The sequence below is a fragment of the Oryzias latipes genome, chromosome 6, assembly GCF_002234675.1.
Source record: "Oryzias latipes chromosome 6, ASM223467v1".
In the NCBI taxonomy this organism is placed as follows: domain Eukaryota; kingdom Metazoa; phylum Chordata; class Actinopteri; order Beloniformes; family Adrianichthyidae; genus Oryzias; species Oryzias latipes.
This window is the reverse complement of record NC_019864.2, coordinates 10848915-10869303: the sequence shown is the minus strand read 5'-3', so window position 1 is coordinate 10869303 and position 20389 is coordinate 10848915. Positions and strand designations below refer to the sequence as shown.

General features: G+C 38.0%; 1 protein-coding gene across 2 annotated transcripts; it reads left to right on the top strand.

Moving 5' to 3' along the window:
- On the top strand, window positions 1-20373 carry LOC101173859 (uncharacterized oxidoreductase YjmC). Of its 2 annotated transcripts, none has more exons than XM_011475886.2 (11): window positions 1-276; window positions 6244-6392; window positions 6471-6659; window positions 7274-7335; window positions 7995-8048; window positions 10037-10135; window positions 10221-10356; window positions 11616-11734; window positions 13960-14055; window positions 16759-16869; window positions 19641-20373. In XM_011475886.2, exons 1-11 carry the CDS (start codon window positions 269-271, stop codon window positions 19749-19751), a joined length of 1134 nt encoding a protein of 377 aa, XP_011474188.1. In that variant the 5' UTR covers window positions 1-268; the 3' UTR covers window positions 19752-20373. The 2 variants fall into 2 exon arrangements, with proteins under 2 accessions (XP_011474188.1, XP_004069536.1); XM_004069488.3 differs by lacking the exon at window positions 19641-20373 and adding an exon at window positions 17411-18252.
- The last annotated feature ends 16 nt before the right edge of the window (window positions 20374-20389 follow it).

Here is a 20389-nt window from a genome sequence, read left to right as displayed (position 1 = left end):
GCGAAAAATGCAAAATCCCCCGCACCAAAAACTGCACCGATGGAGAGACAGAGCGCGGGGTTTGCGCACTCATAATCCTCCTCTTCCTCTTCATCACAACAACGGGAACAAATAGAAAGTAAGGCAGAGCAGCTGATCACGCTGGAGGGGCGTTTCCAAACCGAACAAGAACACGAACTGCAGGCTGGGAGAGGATTTGGTCCCAACCATCGTACCACAGACGCCGGACGACGCTGCGGAGAACGCAGGAGGTTTAGAGGAGGACAGCATGCGCAGGTAGGAGAGCGCGTGGCCCCCTCCCAACAAAGACTTTAACTCCACAAACACTAAACAAAACCCTTACTAGTTGCACTGATCAGTTTCCAAAACACTAAAAACAGCTTTTTCTTCAGTTATTATGATAACTCTGAATAACAAGGATGCAGTAAAAACAAAATTTTGCTTCTTGGTGTGTTTTTTACATGTTTTGTGGCATTTTTCTCAAGATAAAGAGCATACATTAAACATTTACTTATTTATCATTTATTGATATCGTTGTGAATCAGGAGCAGACAAAACAATGCAGATCATTGTTGTAGCTGATATAGAAGCTACAATTGACAAGCTCCCTGCTCTTCTGCATTCGAGTTGCAGACGACTAGATCAGTGTACGTCTCTGCTTTCCTCGTCCGAGCTAGCATCTGGCTCAAACTTGTTCCAATATTGCTCGACATTTGTGTGGTTCTGGTAAAGTTAGGTTAGGTTTGTGAGGGACTGTAAGGTAGCAGAAGAGAGTGACGGGAAGTGGGGGTTGGCTTGCTCTGCACCAACAGTCCTGCCCACAACTCAGAGGTGAATTCCTAATGAACTCCTGCTTCTCTGCAGAAAATATGTTATAGAAAACAACTCAGAATATTTTGATTTTGGCTGAAAAATGCCATAATCATAATTAAAAAACCACTAAGAACTAATTGACAATAGATCACAAGATGATTGGAGTGGGCCTTCAAACATTTTAACAAATGCACAGACAAGTCAGATGACAGCTAGTGGAGGGGGTTGGGGGGGGGGGGGGGGGGGGGGGGGGGTTACAAGTTGCACGCACTCAGCAGAACGGTGGGGCCCAAACAGAAACACACAACAAAGACAAAAGCATCTGTAAGATTGAGTGTCTGACTTAACACATAGACATCAGGATGTCTAATCTTCAGTTTGCAAAAAGCATGCTATTGTAGTTACACACTCCAAATCTTGAATAAAAGGTTTTCATCATGTTGGAACTTATTCATGAGAATTATTGTGCCATTTTGATTGGAGCTTCAATGAATCGTCCCTCTCAAAGTGTTTCAGAGTTCTCTCAGGGTCTTATTTTTCTATGTTTAACATCCTTGTATTTTACTCAGATTCAGATCATGAGGGTGCATCTTTTTAGTTTAAGAAGACTAAAGGCAGTTTTACCAAAGTACAGAAGTGGGGATGTACTGAGCCATGTTTTCCTCAACTGGTATGAACTCAATGACCTCCCTCCATTCCCATTCACTCCACTTTGGACTGTATAGGGCTTTGTTGTGTTCGAGCCCCCTTCCCCCCTCTTGTTTCATGCTGTATGAGAGACCACAGATAGTTGCCTATCAATGAGAATAAATGTCAAGGTTGATTAAAAACGGAGCTCACCCTTTTGATCTTTAAGCAGTGTGATGCAGCCAGACTGACCTCTAATGCAGTGTTTTTCAACCTTTTTTGAGCCACGGCACACTTTAACCTTGACAAAAAATCCTGCGGCACACCAGCATCCAAAAATTAAAAAAAAAAAGGAGAAAATCATAGTCTGTATTGATCTACAGCCCTCCGCAATCTCACATGCATTTTTGTGGTAATTGTGGCAGAAAAAGCTGGAAGTTGCAGCTGTTTTTTCTAAATTTGTGTTCGTTGTTGTTTTAAGAAGTTAAGAGGAGAGACTCATTGTGCACTGGGTCGCTGTCACTTTAACCCAATGCATCATGGGAGATGTAGTGCAAAAATCCGCCGAACGCAGACAGACTCGAGTCTCTGAGCTTCATTGTTTTGTTCACTTGTTCTGTGGTCTGACACCGGATTCTGTGGAAAGCTACACCCCTTAAGACGAGCTTTAGCTGTTATTTTTGTTGGAACTGAGCGACTTTATGAGCAGTATCAGAACAAGGAAATGAAGACTTTAACCACTTCTGATTGGTCAGACTTATGATGTGTGATTAAGACTCCAAGAATGATTGGCAGAGACAGTTAAAGGGGCAGGACTTTTCAGAGTTTTTAGTTGCAGCTAAGTTTTACAGGACAAACCATGGTGGAGATGATAAAATAAACACTATGAAGTGTATTGTTGTGTGTCTTTGATATGCTTGTGATATATTTTTCTTTCTGTTTGCTGTTGGATTGTGGGGGCATGCCACCACCGACTGGTTTGAGGTGTTGGGGGTGTCTCATCACAAAAGTAATGTACAGTTAGATGTAATGTTTTCCTGCACTTTTTAGTACTATATTACACATGACATGTTCAGTAACTTATTTATTACATCAGACCAAAATAATCTAGGAAATTGGATTGTACGAAACAATCAAGGATTGTGTCCCTCACAAATCTGTCACTGTTTGAACTGGTTCTCCGTATAAAAGACACCTGTCCACACCCATTAACAGAGACTATAACCTTTCTACTATGACCAAGACCAAAGAGTTGTTGATGGACACCAGGGACAAATTTTAGGCCTGAAAAAGATTGGGATGAACTAACCAACAATAAGCAAAACGCTTGGAAAGAAGAGATCAACTTCTGGAGCAATTATAAGAAAACGGAAGAAATTATAGATCACTCATCATCTAACTCCACCTAGGGCTCCATGGAAGATCTCACCTGGTGGTGTACAAATAAACTTGTATGGCGTTTCATCTCTGCCATAAAGTGAAAGGGCGTAAAGACAACTGAGCGGGTGTATTCAGGAACTCAGAGAGTGAGCCTTACAACTTCCCAGGTGAAATTCTAACTAAGCGGTGATCCTCCGCAGTCAATTCTCCTTTGCGCGCTTGCTTGGATTTGTGCTCAGTGTTAAGGGGGTGTTTTTGTCACTTGGGGGGCGGTATTCAGAGGTGTTTTTGTCACTTGGGGGCAGTAACCTTTTTGGTCGATCTGATTGGCCGAAATTTGCACGTCTAATCCGGTTGTTTACATGTCAAGTCCAGTGAGGCAGCGTGGCGGGACTTTCATTTTTCAGAGCAGGGGGGATTAACAAGTGGCTCTTGAGCGGCATGCGACTCCCTGCCTTTTATCATAGTTTCTACTGTACAGTACTTTCACCACCATAAGATGGACATAAAAGTCTTACATTTTCTCCAAAATGTACGGAGCGGCCCTAATGTGTTTTTCTGGTTGATATGATTGGTTGAAATTTACATGTCAAATTCGGCGAGTCAGCAGGGTGGGACTTTCTTTTAGAGGCTTTAATAGAAAAGAAACTGCGGCTGTAACGTGGATTAAAATGGTAACATTTGCAGTGATTTTGACATGAGAAAAACTTCCAGCACAAAAAAACCCACTGCACTTTCTTACCTTGGTCTTGGGTCGTTGGTCGAGGTTTTAATCCACGGTTGAAAGGAGGTTCCTCACTCAGTTCCTGAATACACCCGCTCAGTTGTCTTTACGCCCTTTATGGCAGAGATGAAATGCCAGAAAACGTGAGAATGACAATGAACTGAGGAATGTAAAGCATGGGGCTGGAAACAGCTGATTTTCTGCAAAGAGGACAGGACGACTAATGCATATTATAGAAAAGAGGAGATTGGTGAGATTTTGGGCTAAAACCTTTTTCAATCTGTGAGAGCACTAAGGATGAAATATGTATGGATCATTCAACATGTAATTTTTCCAAAACTTATCACTCGGAGCGGCTACTTAAAACGCATTTCAGGTTTCTGGAGTGGTCTAGCCAATAGAGAATCTGTAGAGGGAGTTAAAAGTGTTGCCCAGCTATACCCCCCCCCCTCCAAAAAAAAAAAATCACACCTCCTGAGGAGATCTGCATGGAGGAATGGACCAAAAATAGCAGCTACAATGCAAACCTGGCATGAATCTACAGGAAACCTTTGACCTCTGTCATTGACAACCAGGGTTTGAGGTAAACTTTTGTTATTCACCAAAATGTTATTTTCTACACCATTATACAACTATATTATTTCAAAATCAGACCATGTAATTTCTTGGAATCTTTCTTTACATTTTGTCTCTCACAGTTGAATTTTACCTATGATCAACATTAGACCTTCTCTTTTTAAATGGGACAACTGGCAGAATGGCTGACAGCCAAATACTTTTTTGCCCCACTTGATCTGGATGTTTGTACAAATTGCAAAATTCCTGACAAATGTTTTGACTATTTCCTACAAGTAAACTGTGAGGTGGTTACTCTGCTAACCTTTACTCTATTTAAACATTGCTTTTAAAAAAAAAAAAAGCTTCCTCAGCTGTTTACTAAACCGACAACTGATTTCAATCTTGATTGAATCAAATTGGAACAAAAAATGTAGAAACTCAATGACCCACAGAGCAAAAGTGATAAAAGGCAAGGATTTTCTTGTCTTTCTTTCACCATTTCCACCCTACAGATCAAAGTTGCTGCATCAGCAGGATAAGTGATAGCCTTGCAAAAAGAAAGGAGTGTATGCGCTTCAAAATCCATTTGAAGTCGGCACACCGGACCATAAGTCAGCCTGTCTATTATTAAACAAATTCAACGAAATTAAGTCTGCCATAACATGGTAAGAGTCACTTTAGCTGTGATTTCATTTGATTTTTGTTGATTTCTGGCTGAGATGCACCAACAAACTGTGTATAGTTTTTTAATCATTCCTGATATCACACTATAACTTTACTGCAGAGATGATTCCATGTGATTTCTTTCAAAGGAAGACATGTGAGCCTCTCTCAAAATATTTCATATTTTGAAAAGAAAATCTCTATGATTATGTTTTATTCATGCAAAAAATGAGTTTATTTATACTTATCATATGACCGTAATAACATTTACATCATGTAAATCAGTGTCTTATTTTTCCAAGACAATGTGGCTCCTATTGGGTTGTTGTCAGTAATAAAATGACCTAAATGGCTCTTTAACTGTTGAAGGTTGCAGACCCCTGTATTAGACCTTATAAGAAAGGACTTAATAGAGAAAAGAACCCTAGAAATACTTTTAGTTTAGAAGAAAACTATTATTTTGAAGATCAATCTTAGCCAATTTGTTTCCCCCACTACTGTGTTACTAGTCGTTGTTTACACAAATTATTAGGAGCAGGAGACTCACATGATGCTGGGCTTCAGGGACTGAAGGTACACATGGGTCAAATGAAACAAACATGACTTAATAGTTTAACCCTTGTGCTTTCCTAGGCACTTTATATTTGGGAGTTGGGTCATCTAGACCCACTAGACAGTGCTCTGAACCTTTTTTCTTCAATGATTTGTGATCTTCACTGGTGTCCATGGATTACATGAAATTTTCCACCTTTATCCACCTTTGTAATGGTAGGAATAACACATTAATGCAAGGGTGGGGTCATCTAAGATAGCACAAAGGTTAAAAAAAAAACTTCAGAATAAAAGGCTGCTAAGACATTTACGATTTAAATAAACTAAAAATAAAATATTGTTTTGGCCAATTCTAAATATTAAAATGCTACAGATCCAGTCTCTAACGTGTTTTGGGTTGTCACTACATGGGAAAGGGTTTGTTTTTCATCACTGTTTTATTTGAGCTAAATGTGTGTACACTTATTTCTGCTTTTCTACTATATAAAGACAAAGTCTTTAAGGTGCAGTTCCGCGTTTCTGTTCAGGGTTATATTGGGGGAAGTGGGTGGGTGGAGGGAGGAATCTGATGAGGGAGGGTTGCCAATTTTGTGGGATTGTCCTGTTTGCTGCTTCAATCAATTTTCATATTTTATGGCTATTTCATTTGCTTTTATTTAAAGCGCTTTGTGTTTTCAATGGAAATGAAAGGTGTTTAACAAAAAAATAAAGTTTGAGTTTATATCTTTGATTCAAATATATCTTATGGTTTGTGAGATATTTTTACTGCGATTTAGGGATTTCCTCACTCAGCCCTGTTATACAAGGTTCAACAAACAGCAAAGGCTTGCAAAACATTAATTCTGTTTGACACGGGATAGTAGTAAGAGCCTTTTGTTTCCATCATCAATGGTGATGATGGGATTTCTCTTGTGTCTTCTTTACAGATGTCTGATCAGCCGGGTGGAGGTGCAGGGTTTCATAGAGAGGTGTATGATGGCGGTAGGGACCAAACCACATCACGCCCGCAGTCTTGCAGAAGTGTTGGTGGCAGCTGATAGCAGGGGTCACTACAGCCATGGACTCAACAGGATGGGTCAGGGACTAAACATCAGGTTAACATTGTTGTTAGTCTGAGTCTCATTTTCTCTAATGTGAAGAACATTTTTAACAGACATGTACGTCAAGGACATCAAGTCAGGAGTGTGTGCCGTCGACGGCGAGCCACTGGCAGAGAAGCAAAGTGCAGCCACAGCATTGGTGGATGGGAAGAACCTTCTTGGTCCAGTGGTGGGAAACTTCTGCATGAATTTGGCGATCAGAAAAGCCAAAGAGGTCGGCATTGGCTGGGTGGTGGCGCATGGTCAGTGCCTTTTTTCTCACCTTGATTGTCAAAGTGAAAGCTTGTAACCGGGAAGCTCTTTTTCCTGGATAAAGTGATCATCAAGGACCTGGGTTTTTAGTGTCACTGAGAATTCACAACTTTTGTGGCTTACCCAGACTATAAAGGTGCTCAAAGCTAGACTTCTGGCTAGTTGTCAAGTCTGAAGTGTTCCCCATATTGAACCAAACTGAACCAATTGAATAACATCAAGGAAACCTGTGCTTTGAGTTTAGTAGATGATTTGTTGTGAAAACATTTATACCCGGCAAATTTTGAGCATATTTCAATTTTTTGATTTGCAGTTTTTGTGGCTTTTATGAGCTGAAACCCCAATTTATGTAAAAATAAATAAATACTTACAGTGGGCGCTGAATCTGTATGAAGTTACATTTTTTGAATGGAATTATGAAACGAATACACTTACATGATATTCAGGTTTTTATTTAAAAGTGGGTCTCTATCTGCATGAAGTTTAAAAAAATCCTTTCTTGGTTTCATTAAATAATAAAATAATTGAATGACATAATTGCAATAACCGTAAGAAAAAAATACTTGAAGTTTATTTTGTTATACGTGTACATTTTTTCATCCAGGTTCAAACCATTTTGGGATTGCTGGTTTCTATGCGATGCAAGCTCTGAAGGACAACATGATTGTGAGCTAAAAGATTTGTCACTCCTCTAATGCTACGTCCACACCGGGCATGAGTGGCGGGTTCAAAAACACGCTGCATGCAGGTTTTTGAACGTGCTTTTAGCATACCATGTTCACACAAGTCTGTCGCTGCCTAATACTAGCGCACGTACTCCAGCCTTTTCTCTTTACAGCTCTATTCCAATCTATAAAAGACTTGGTGTTATAGAATTCCAGCTTGGCACAAGCTGCCAATATTAATTTTTCCTTAATGGTCGATTTTCAAATGGTTGGCTCTTCTGTGTTTTAAAAAGGACACTACCCATATGTCTTTCCCAAATCTGGTCAAAGTTTAACTGGTTTAACTTTCAGCGGGTGTTCAAATGCCTCACATTTTGTACGTAGAGTCTGAAAATGGACGTGCGTGAACGCAATCGTTTTGAACGGAGAAAACACGCATGTACACATATGGAAGCAGTCGCTTGAACCACATTTCCGAGCCGGTGTGGACGTAGCTTTTGTTTGCATCACATTTACTTGTATAGAAAGTCCATCAGAACTACTTTTTAGACATCTACTACTAACAGGTAAGGTCTTTAGTGTTCATCTAGCTAAAAAAAATAAAGTAAAATAAAAATTGAAAAAGTTATAGACGGAATAAATTTTGCTGCATCTCCACAGGGCATGTCCTTTACCAATACATCACCATTGGTGGTTCCCACTCGAGGTAAAGAGGTAAATGTTTTATTCCTGTAGGCTTTTTGTCTTAATGGTAATAACTAAGCAAAGTCTTAACACTCCTACTTCTGAATATTATTATCAGTGGCATCACAAGCACAGTCCTTTCACTTTACTAGAGTGTTCCTTCGCTATATTGCGTGTTCACCTTTTGAGGTCTTCCTGGGTTTTTTTTTTTTTTTTTTTGATAGGGTCTTTTTTCTGCGTCATGATTGGCTGACCTTGTCCGTGCTGTGTCTTCTGTACAGGAACATGCAGTATTACCGTAGACTCATTTTTCTACCAAAGTTTGAACTACATCAAAGAATTGACAGAATTTTTTTTTTTTTCTCGTTAAGATGCTTTTGAAACCTTTGATGAAACCCACAAATAAGATTTTACTTTATCATTTTTTATGTGAAATAGAAAGTATCAATTATGTTTTTTTGGTTAACAACAATGTTAGTCTAAGATGCAAAACTGTTGACATGAGTGTTCAGGAAAAAAAGCCCCTTATTTATCCACAGTCTTTAATTTGATTCATATATTTTTGAAATGGGTAAATAATTCATTTAACTAATTTTGCAGTTTTTAAACACAGCAAATAGTCATTTAGAAAAGTTGGCGATGAGTTATTCTCACCATAAAGTTTTGAAAATTAGCTAAACTTTTTCCGGTCAAAATTTTTTAATATTTCTTGGAAGCAGCTATTTTTAAATGAGCAGAAAAATCCCCTCTACTGCCCCTTGTGGAATGATGATGAACTACACAGGCCAAGTTATATAAAATGTTTTTTTAACACTTTATTTAAATAAAAAACATTTTTTGTATAGAAACACACATACATGTAAAAAGCAACTTTACAACTGTACAGTTGCAAAAGTAAAAAAAAAAAACAAGTATACACATATATGTACATATACATGCCCATACAAATAAAATTAGAATAAAACCTGCTAACCAGTGGCATGTGAAACACAACTTGCATATAGATTTCCCCAGGCAAATATTTATAAAACAGGACAACAGCAAACAAACAAAAATAATAAATAAGAGTCAGTTAAAATAAACCAAAATCAATGTAAATGTTGCAACATATATGGGTCAACCATGAATCCTATATATATATTACATAAACATAAATACACATAAACATGCTCTTATAGGGGAAAAAAAGCAAAAAACAAAAACCCACTAAAATACACATGCGCTGCAGCTCCCTCCAAAATCACTGATATTTTCTTTAAATCCCTTTGCCTCATGTAAATGGCAAACCGTCAATATATGTAATGAAAGGTAACATAACATAATCTGCATATATTTCAGATGACTGATCTGCATTTGCCATGTTGATTTCTAAAATAGTTATTTTTGACGTAATACTTAAGTAATTCATCTTTGTCATGTGCTTTATCGATATCTTATGATTTTTAATTCTGTCTGATAAAAACTGGGAACCGGATATTGATAAATCATGTAATAAAATGGTTACAGTATAACGGGGTAGGATTATATAAGTTCGCTTCCTTCCACTCCTTTTCAAGCAATATTTATTAATTTAATTAATTTAATTTATTAAAATAAGATAAAAAAGGGTCCGTAATCTGTCGATTGTGCAAGGTTGGACAATATTATGAATATCAAAATATAAAATGGGTTTTAAGGAAAGCTTGGATCATACTTATCAAATATGATACAAATTGGCTTAAACCAGAGAAAAAAAATTCCGAAAATGTTAACGTTTGTCTGAGCAAAGTGTATAAAATGTGTAGTGAGGAGTTTTATAGCCTATACAGATGTTTTAATCTGTAGTCCTACTTTGCAGATTTCTTCTATTCGAGGTTATTTTTTAACAAAACCCCCGCGATAAACGAGGGAACACTGTCAATCAATAGTTTTAGCTTTTTGAAGCTCAGCCTTTGCAAACTCCTGCCACAGAATTTACAGAAAAAAACTCACATCTGTGGTTTTGACTACATGGTCAACATGGCTGTTTTTTCGTGCAGCGTACTCTGGGCACCAACCCTCTGAGTGTCGCTGCTCCGGCCAAAGATGGAGACAGCTTTGTCCTAGACACCGCCACTTCAGCTGTAGCTCTCGGGAAGGTAAGATGTTTATTTCTTGTTGTTATTTTTTGACAAACCCTTGAAAGCATTTACCGAGAAGTATTTTCTTAAATGGATCGTGAAGGTTGAGCTCAGTGAGCGTCATGGAGACAGCATACCTGATGGCTGGGGCTGTGATCCTCAAGGAAAGATAACGGCTGATCCTAAAAGAGTCCTAACTGGAGGAGGCCTTGTTCCTATCGGGGGCAGTGAAGCCACAGGTCAGAGGGTTTTTTTGGAACATCTGCTTAATCTAGCATTAATATACACATGTTTTCATGCATGATGTAAGCCTCTTTACCACTGTTTTTTTTTTTTTTTTTTGCACAACAACCTGCATAGATTCAGCCAGAGACTTACTAGGTTACATGAAAGTTTTAAAAAAAAAACTTTTAAGTCCCTATTTGATAAAAATCTTGTTCATGACATGTACTTATAACATTTTTCTTATTAAAGAGAACAAGTTAATAAAAAATCATTTCAATTTTGCATTTCTGAGTATTTCTCCTTTTAAATCGCTGTTAATCAAACTGTTGCAAAGACGCTCGGTTTGAGTTATTGAGCTTTTGTGATGTCACAGCGGCACATTGCACAAGCTCACTGCTCTGGCCACTAACCGCACGTATTTGGAAAATTACCTGAAAACAGTCACTTTCTTTAGGGCATTTCATTTTATTTGGTGTTTAAGGTAATTTAAAAATCTGCATGTGCTAGCATCAAATCAGCTCTAAAGCACAGCCAGTGCTGCTTGCTGAATGTTAAGGAAACAAGGCCATTGGTGCTGGAAATGGAGGCTTCAGATAAACATGAAATAAGGTTTTTAAAGACATTTGGGTTGTAGGATTTTGGTTAAAAACTTCATAATCATAATTAAAACACCACTGGGAATGTTTTTTTGTTTTTTAATTGTCATAAGGGGACTTTAAACCACCAGTGAAATATCATATTATTCTAAAGAAAGATTGAGAAAACCATTCCTACCAATACAATTTTACAAAACATAGTAATTATTCTACTAATACGGCATAAACACCAGAGTCCACAGTTTTCTTAAATCCGCTTTCACAATGCATCATAACCAGTTATTTGCTTTTGGGAACCCAGAATTCCCAACTTCTTTAAGCTTTATTTTATTTTTAAACCAAAAGAGTCAAAGCAAGATATTTCCTCTATCAAATTATAGAACTTATATTATAATAGAAATGTATTCAGTGTTTTTCAGGTTAAATTGTTCTACTTCCTCATTTCTATGTTTGCTAAATTAAATTTGCTTTACACAGTTCAAATGCAGTTTTATGTTTTTTATAGATATTTTTTACAAAGTGTAAATTCTTTAAAGCAAGTAATTGAAACCTGTGTATATTATGGTGAGATCATGTGGAATTTGAGTTTAAATACCATTGTTCTATGTTTATTAACGACATGTTGGATGAAGTTGAATATGTTTTTGTAACTATCATCATGTATCTGTGGTTTTCAGGAGGCTACAAAGGGTACGGTCTGGGAATGATGGTGGAAGTGTTTTGTGGTATCTTAGCTGGCGCCCATTACAGTAATAATGTCCGCACTTGGAAAGTGACTGACCGTGTTGCTGACCTGGTAAGTTTTTCCACTTCTTTATTTTTTTTTCCGTTCTAAAACGTCATGTAAAAGCTGTGATGGAATAATTGGTTATCAGATGTGGGCTTAACCCTTGTGCTATCTTAGATGACCCCACCCTTACATTGACGTGTTCTCCCTACCATGACAAAAGTGGATAAAGGTGGAAAGATTTCATGTAATCCATGGACACCAAGAAGGTTCACAAATTATTGAAGAAAATAGGTTCAGAGCACTGTCTAGTGGGTCTAGATGACCCAACTCTCAAATATAAAGTGCCTAGGATAGCACAAGGGTTACCACCACGCCGTTTACACTGACAGACGGGCAGGTTGAGACTGGAGAGGAAAAGATAAACAATGGGGGGCATCAGGGGGGTATTCCAGGAAGCATGTTTAAACTACCCTGACTTTAAGCCTGAACTCTGGCTGAATTCCGCCTGAAATTGCTTACTCAGGGTATGTCGGTTCCAAAAGACCGGATATGAGTAAGCGTAATTACGCTCGACTTGGTAACCCTGGCTTAATGCACGTGCACAGCAAGTACATAAAGACATTCTCAATGGATCGCCGATTTCCGGAGTCACCACGGAAACGGTGAAAAAAAAGAAGCGCCATACTTCAGTGAGACGGAGTCGGAGATTAATGACGGCGTATGAAGATTATAAGACCATCAAAAAAGTAATACGGCTGCACCATCAAAAGAAAGAGTTTCTGCTTGTAAGAACAGACAAAGTAAACGCAAGAGTTTATAATCTTATTTCCATTTTCTTTGTGACACATATATATATAACCTTTGTCCAATTTTGCCACCTTAAATAAATTACTTCTATTGGTAACAAGTAATTGAGTTAAATTTATTCAACCTAATTTTTTACGTCTATAAAACTCAATTATTGTTTATACAACTCAAATTTATATATTTATTTAACTAAATGTCTTATTACTCCAATTAAATTAATTTTTTTCCATCTTAATGAATTACAATTTTTAAACTCTCATGTGTCTAAGTTTGAGCCGGCAGATATGCTCATTTTTATAAAGATAAATAGAATAAATCAATATGCGATTAGTGTATCACTCATTGTGCAAAGGCTTAAGCAAAGTAGGACATAATAACTTGACAAAACACAGTGAAACACAGTAAAACAGCTGAACAACTAAACACGTTTGGTCAAAAAGCCACACTTAAACCCAAATCCATCCAGACAGGCAAAGGGAATGGTATCCCACGATCCCTTGCAGTGCCGAACTAACAGCAGCACCAAAGTTACATCTACTTAATTGATTTAATTTGAATGAAAGTAAAATAACTGTCTGATTACTACGTGTTATTTTTAAGCTGACTTAGCAAAAAATGATTTATCTTAACTGAAGCAAAAAATTAAGTTAGATCAACAAAGTAAAAAAGTTTTTTTTCCAACATCCATATGTGGTCTTATCCCCCTCTCATGGTGGAAAAAGTATTATCTGAGCTTCTTCATCCACTAAATCATCTTTAAATGGACATGCCATGCTGCCTCACCTCTCTGAAAACAAACTAACCTTCAACTAAACCTGTTCCAGACCAGGTTATGCTCAGAGCATGAGTTGCCATGGCAACTTGACATTCCCTGAAACATACCTCCAATTCTGGAACCGAAAGCTGAGGTTATCAACTTCCTTAGCCTCTAACTTACCGTGGGAGCTAGCATAACCTGCTTTCTGGAATACCCCCCAGAACCTGCCAGTTCACGGCAGAATGATGCTAAAAAGCTTAAAAACCCTGAAATGGTTGATGAATATTCTTTTGGTTGAGAGAACAACATGTGGTCCAGCTCCACATCATCAGTCAGATGTGTTGGTGTTAATTTAACTGTTCTCGCAATCACATGTTTTATTAAAATTGTTTACATCATAAATCAGCTTTCTTACTGATCACAGTTCATTCATGAATTAGCAAATTTTATATATATATATATATATATATATATATATATATATATATATATATATATATATATATATATATATATATATATATATATATATATATATATATATGTAGGGAATTAAAATCTTTTGTAGTACAGCTTGTTTGATTTATTAAAACTTTACTCGACATTAGCTAGAAAAAAGGGGGGACGAATTTAAGCTTTTACCTTTGTTGTTTAACAGTAACTAAAAGAACTTGGCCATTGGCTTTGGTTCTGGGTCATCTCAGTTTAATGCACTTTGATTTTTCAGGGTCAGTGTTTTGTAGCCATCAACCCTGATAACTTTGCTGCAGGCTTTAATGAGAGGATGTCAGATCTGCTGTCTATCCAGAGAAACCAGGATCTTGTGAGTATACTTCTAATTTCATTTAATTAACCCTTGTGCTATCTTAGATGACCCCACCCTTACATTGATGTGTTATTCCTACCATGACAAAGGTGGATAAAGGTGGTCTAGTGGGTCTAGATGACCCAACTCCCAATGTTAAATTGCCTAGGATAGCACAACGGTTACAAAAAACAACAACAAAAACCTCTGTAGGGACTTGTGAATTATAACATTACTTATAGAACTGTCTAAAGTTTTTTATTAGAAATTATTGACTGAAATTTAGCAAACTTAGCAACTATTTTTCACTTTTTCAAATTATTTCACACATTCTTTTTTATTTGGTTCTTAGGGTACAACTTTTTGGTGTTTTTATTATTTTCTTGTGGTATTTCTCTGATGATGGAGGACATATGTAAAGGAAATGAAGCTTGAAATTGTATTTATGAGCATTTCTTTATTAAAAGTCTTGTGAATTAAGAAACAGACAAAAAATGTTGTTTGATAAAATGGGGGCGAGTTTGCTCCACTGAAATCAGTGGCGAATTTCTAATGAAAAACGTGGCAGAAAAGGTTTTTAGATTTGGTCTAAAAATTGCATAATCATATTTGAAAGACCACTACAAACACATACATTTCTCAAGGAAGGTGGGACCTTTGACCATCTGTCCCCAACCCCATCCCTGGCAGGGGTACCAGGCCCTCAGCAACGGCGCCTGTGTCCCTTGAGTGCTGGCTTAATGGGCCCGGCGGCCCTCTCTCCACACAGGGAGAGGGATCCCTGAGCTCTCTGACAAGAGCAAGAACTGAGGATCACATCACATCTGAGCCTGGGGGTGTCCGTGTCCCTGTGGTGTGGGTTCTGGTCCTTACCCTAGAGGGCCGGCCTTCTCCAAAATTCCAACTAAGGGTGAACCTGGTTACAACACTGCTTGTGGACCCCCACCACAATTGGGCGTCTTCCTCCTGGGCAGGGGTGGCCGGCCCCTGCCTTGCTCTTATCTGGACCTCCTTTGGGCTGGGTGGGTGGCTGCCTGAAGTGTTGGGCGGGTCTCCCTTGGGGGGGCCCTGGCCCGTCCCTGGGGTCAGGGTGAGGGGATGATCAGAACTCCTTGGGTGGTGGTGGGCTGCTTGTCTGGGGCTGGGGTGTTCTCCTGGGGCGGGGCCCCACGTCAGGCGGCCCCTGTGGCGGTCCTCCTGCCCCTGGTCTGGGTGGCAGGTGAGATTGCCCTGTGGGCGATTGTTCTCTATCTGCCACTGTTCGGGTGTTAGGGGTCCTCGCTGCTGCTGCGGCGGGGGTCTTGGTGTGGGGAGTGCTGGGCACTCTCATCTTTCTACATTCCATCATTCACCTTAGAAGAACATAAACACCCACTAGAGCACAGGTGCTGTCTCGCCTTTGCACAAACAGGTTGCCCTGACTGAATGAAATGTTTCATGTTTGTTGGTCTGAAGGCATAATTATGTGTGTGTGAACATTAGTTGTATTGTGTACATGTTGACATGTGAACATTTTTGGAGCCAACAGGCATGTTTGTAACATTTGAGTGTGTGTGAGAGGACTGCCCCCCCCCCCCCCCCATTCTAGATTTATCAAATCAAATCAAATCAAATCAAACTTTATTTATAAAGCACTTTTCATATAAAAATATAACACAAAGTGCTTTACATTAAAACAACAAAATATAAAAACAAGCAAGCATTAATAAATAAATAAATAAATAATAGGGCCCCCCTCCCCGTACCTAGCCCCCCACGCCTTTCACACCTCCCACTCTCTAACTGATGGAAAATGACAATGAAAAATAGGCTGTAAAACATATGCTGAGCACAAAAACATGATGCGGGAAACGCTAATAATTGGAACCTCCCCCCCTGTGAACAGCCGCATAGACAGCCAAATGCAACATCACAGGCGGAGACCGCTCCACCACAGCTAATGCAGGTCCCCACCCAGAGCCGCAGCGGCTGAACAGCAGCCGTCCCAGAGGGAGAGGTTCCAGCTGAGGAAGCACCGGAAATAAAAATGAATAAAAATTGAGAATCAAAAAGTAAACATATTGATAAAAACGATAAAACATTGAAATAAGGTAAATTAAAATAACACGTTAAAAATCAGGTTCAAGTTCATAAAACAAGATAAAATGGATAAAGAAATAAAATAAAAATAGAAAATACATATAGATAAATAACAATAAATAAATAAAAGTAGTAAAATAAATAAATAATAAACAAAAATTAGCTAAAAGCCAGGTTAAAAAGATGGGTCTTGAGCCTTTTCTTAAAAGTATCAATGCTATGCTATATTACACCTGAACCTAACCGTAATGATTATAAACATCCAGCAACTTGATGCTTTATGCTGCTTCACGGTTTTACCCCCCTTCTATAATCCCCCCCCCCCCCCCCCAAAAAAAAAAAAAAAAAAAAATTCTCCGTCCGGTCCAACCAAAAATTGTTACAAATATAAGTAAGATATTACCAACAAAAGATGCTTTCAGCTCTCATCTATTTGCTCAGCTGTTGGACAGGACAAGTTGAAGAAGAAAAAGAGATGATTGGAAGTGGGGTTTAACTTAGTGTCATAGGGGCAGTTTTTAAATGTAAAACATTGGTAGTTAAAGAATAAAGCTTTTAAGAAAACCTTTTCACATGAAGAAGAACAAAAACAAGTCTCCAAACATTAAAAAGTGTTTTTCCAATGTTGTGGTTCTGCCTCAGGCTGATCCCGATGCTCCTGTTTTGACCCCTGGAGATCCAGAAAGGGCCAGCTTGAAGAAGTGTGAGGAGATGGGTGGAATCCTTTACCATATAAATGTGGTCAAGTACATGGTAAGACTGGAAACCTTTTTTTTGCCATTTTGCCTTTTTTTTAAACTCTCACTTAACTGATTTTCAGTCATGAATCTAATTAAACACTAATGTTTGTAATAAGCTATATGGTTAGCTGTAAATGTCAGAATTGTTAGCATTTACCAAGATTGAAAGAACAAATAATTGAAAACTCAACAATAATAATAATAAATAATCAACAAAAACGATTAAGATTAAAATATAATTTGATTACTTCACCTGGTAATAAGTAATTTAGTTCTAATCTGTTAATCTGTTTTTACATCAGTTTTTGGTTAGTCTTTGAATGTCTTTATCATTAAGCAAAAAATGTTTATTTCCCATTACTTGACAGATGCAAAATTGCTGAATAATTTTGGAATCTTAAAAACCTGTTGTTTACATTTTTGTAGGGTTGCCATCTATTGTCCAGACAGCTTTTGGTCAATTTTCCTATAAAAGTATAGGTTTCAATAGTGTTAGGTAAACTGATAAATGGAAGAAAAATATATGAAGATTGTGTCGTTGCTTTTTTTCTCAGAATGATTACGCCAAGAAAATTGGTGTCAGCGAGCTCCTACCATGTGACGAGACTGTCACCACTTAGCTGATCAAGTTAGGAACTTTTCAGTTGGAAATCTGTCTTATCCAATCAGCAGCATCTGAGCAGCCTGGGAGTGTAATCCTTCACACAAATTTGTGATTTGTTTCTGATCTTTGTACATGTTTATCCGTCAATTCTGAACAAAACAGCATCCTGAGAGATTTGATGATTAAAATACTGATTTCTATCATTTTTAAATGAGGAAACTGTATAAATGTTGTTTTTAGATGTTTTTTCAGCCTTCAAATATATGAGTTTTGGACTAAAAAATTAAAAACTCCTTTGTAATTATTTAATAAAATGGACTGTTTTGATTTGTGAGAGCTGCATAACAAGATGAGGTTTTTATAGTGTGATATACAAAACACAGATAGGCCTTTATGCTCTTAAAGCTGCTGAAAGAGGTTTGTTTACAACAAGAAGCTTTGCCAGTTTTTTATATATTCTTATCATTAATTTAGCGCTAGGAAATTATATAAACATATGTTGTAGGTGCCTTATTCTTTGAAATGTCTATCAATGTTTACTTGAAATATTGTTTCCTGTTCAGCCTGTTGTTGTATCACTTAGGACAGATAAGCTGGTTGATGCTACAAAAATCTTCTGTCATTGTTTAACATTTTCTCTTAAAATGTAAATTTAAAATAGACTTTTCGTATCTTCATATGCTGTTTTAACTTTACTTGTAATTAGTTTTCATGTCATTTTAACTTACAAACGGATGTCTATCCTTGAATATGTTTAAATGTGCTTAAAATAAACCATGTCTGAGAAAATCATGATTATTTAGATTGACCTTTTCTGTTGACAAAATACACACATTCACCCCTAGATGGCAGCATAATCTAAGAACTCAGCTAAACTGGTTTGGCAGAGATTTATCTGTCTGTATAAATGAATCATTAACATGAGTAACATAATTTTGTTTTAAAGTATATTAGTTGAAAAAGGAAAGAACAAATTTTAACACATAGGATGTGAAATTAATGCTGAAATTATTATTTTTTGAGTAATTTTTTTGTAGATGTGTGTTAAAATAGTTTGGGTAGTTTCATATTTGATCAAGTTTTTAAGTTTTTTCTTTTTTGTTAGTTTAGGTGTTTTAGATTTTTTTTAGTTACTTCTTAATTTATATTTATTTAATAATAGTATAATGTTTATATTCATGCAATAATAGCCATAGTAAATTTGTAAATAACAAATAAAAAAGGTGTTATCATTAAAAATTTGTTTGGAATGTTAACAGGCCATGCAAAGCTTGTGGTCCATTAGAATTAGAATTAGAATATGAGACAGTTAGATAGTTGTTAGTTTCCTAGAGGGTAGTTTGTTCTCTCTGGGTGGGTGGAGTGCCTCTTCCCCAGGTGGAGGAGTTTAATAATATTGGAGTCTTGGGCAAAAGTGAGGGAAGATCACAAAAACAATATGGTCCATGCAGTCAGTGACTGCTGTATGCCATGATAATATTAATAATTTAAAATAAATAATAAAAAAATACAAATTGATTATGAAATAATAAATTAATAACAATAAATAAATAAATATCAGTCACCAAAATGTATAGATAATTATCAAAATTAAAGCCTGGCAGTTCTTTGGTTTTATAATGAACCAAATTAAAGCTGGGCTGTCCTGTGAGTTTTTAAGAGCACTTCGGTTTCCCCACAGTAATTGTTAGTGGTTGGCTAGTGACTGAAAAATATCCCCTCCCCGAATCGTCACCTCATCGTGGTGGGGGGGGTCCCAGGAGCAGGCAGCCGGGTGATGTTCCACCTCAAACTGGTCCTGGGAGACGGGCCAGACTAAGGGCAATTCAAACAAAACCTTTTTATTACTAGATCCACTTACTCCCCCCAATAAGAGTTACCAGAGCTAGACTAGGTTGTTTCATGTCTGGTGGCTTTTAATTGGTCTGGGGCAGTGGACAGCAAGCATGTTGTCCTGAAGCCCCCCCCAAAGCAAAGGAACTTTTTCTGTAGTTCCTCTTGTGGCTTTGGTTGGTTGTAGGTGATAGATGTTGGGGCAGGATGAGCGACAGGATGACACTGGCTTTATCCAACTCTGGTTGAACGCTTCACAGTGGATCACTCAGTCGTGTGTCTCCAATGAATCCCCAATCCTTAGAGAGAAAAAAACAAAGAATTCCTTCTCTGTGTCTTTGCGGCAGATGAGGCCTTCCCACTTTAGAGAAACCCGATGCAGTCATTCACTGGGGGCCTCCTTTCCCGATGGAGGTGCATCTTTAACTACGACCTATCCCCAACCCGGCTGCTTGTGAAGAATGCCTTCTGGATGCGGTCTGCACAGTGGGGTCTGTATTGACGCCTGACTGAAGATCCAGAGCAGAATGGGAAGCACAGCTTCATCAGGTCATCAGCACAACGGGAACCTGCAGTGATGAGACTGTGGTAACTGAGGACGAGCCGCTGCACAGGATAAAATAGGTTGCTGCCAACAGATAGGCTCTAGCTGAGAAACTCCTTCATGATCCACTTTCCTGCAGCTTCAGGGAGCTTCAGAATCGTGTTTTCTGTCCTCCAAGGACTGACCCACAACAGCTCTTTTGAGAACCACCCACAAAACCTTTAAGAGCTTGATTCTCTCTTTGTCACAGTTTTTACTCAAAACTTTTAAAGTACGACATCAGTTGAAAAGGTAAGGATTAGAACACCTTATATAGTACATTCGGACTGGAGCAGAACTGCCCTCGTCCTTGTAAAATCATACTGCTGTAGGTGCAGGATGCTGATCAGTAGCATGAAAGCAATCGCCATCTATATATTGTGACGTATGCGAGTTGTTTGTTATCGCGAGACACACACTAGGAGGCGGTGTTGTACATGTGACTGAAGTGCATGGTGAATGGCGAGTCTGTGATAATTAAAGCCTGTTCAAACATCGGAGGTCGTCCTGACT

Coding starts and splice junctions, on each gene's coding strand:
- LOC101173859 (XM_011475886.2), top strand. Junction 11,735..13,959: donor CTGACCGTGTTGCTGACCTG/GTAAGTTTTTCC, acceptor TTGATTTTTCAG/GGTCAGTGTTTTGTAGCCAT. Junction 14,056..16,758: donor TCCAGAGAAACCAGGATCTT/GTGAGTATACTT, acceptor GTTCTGCCTCAG/GCTGATCCCGATGCTCCTGT.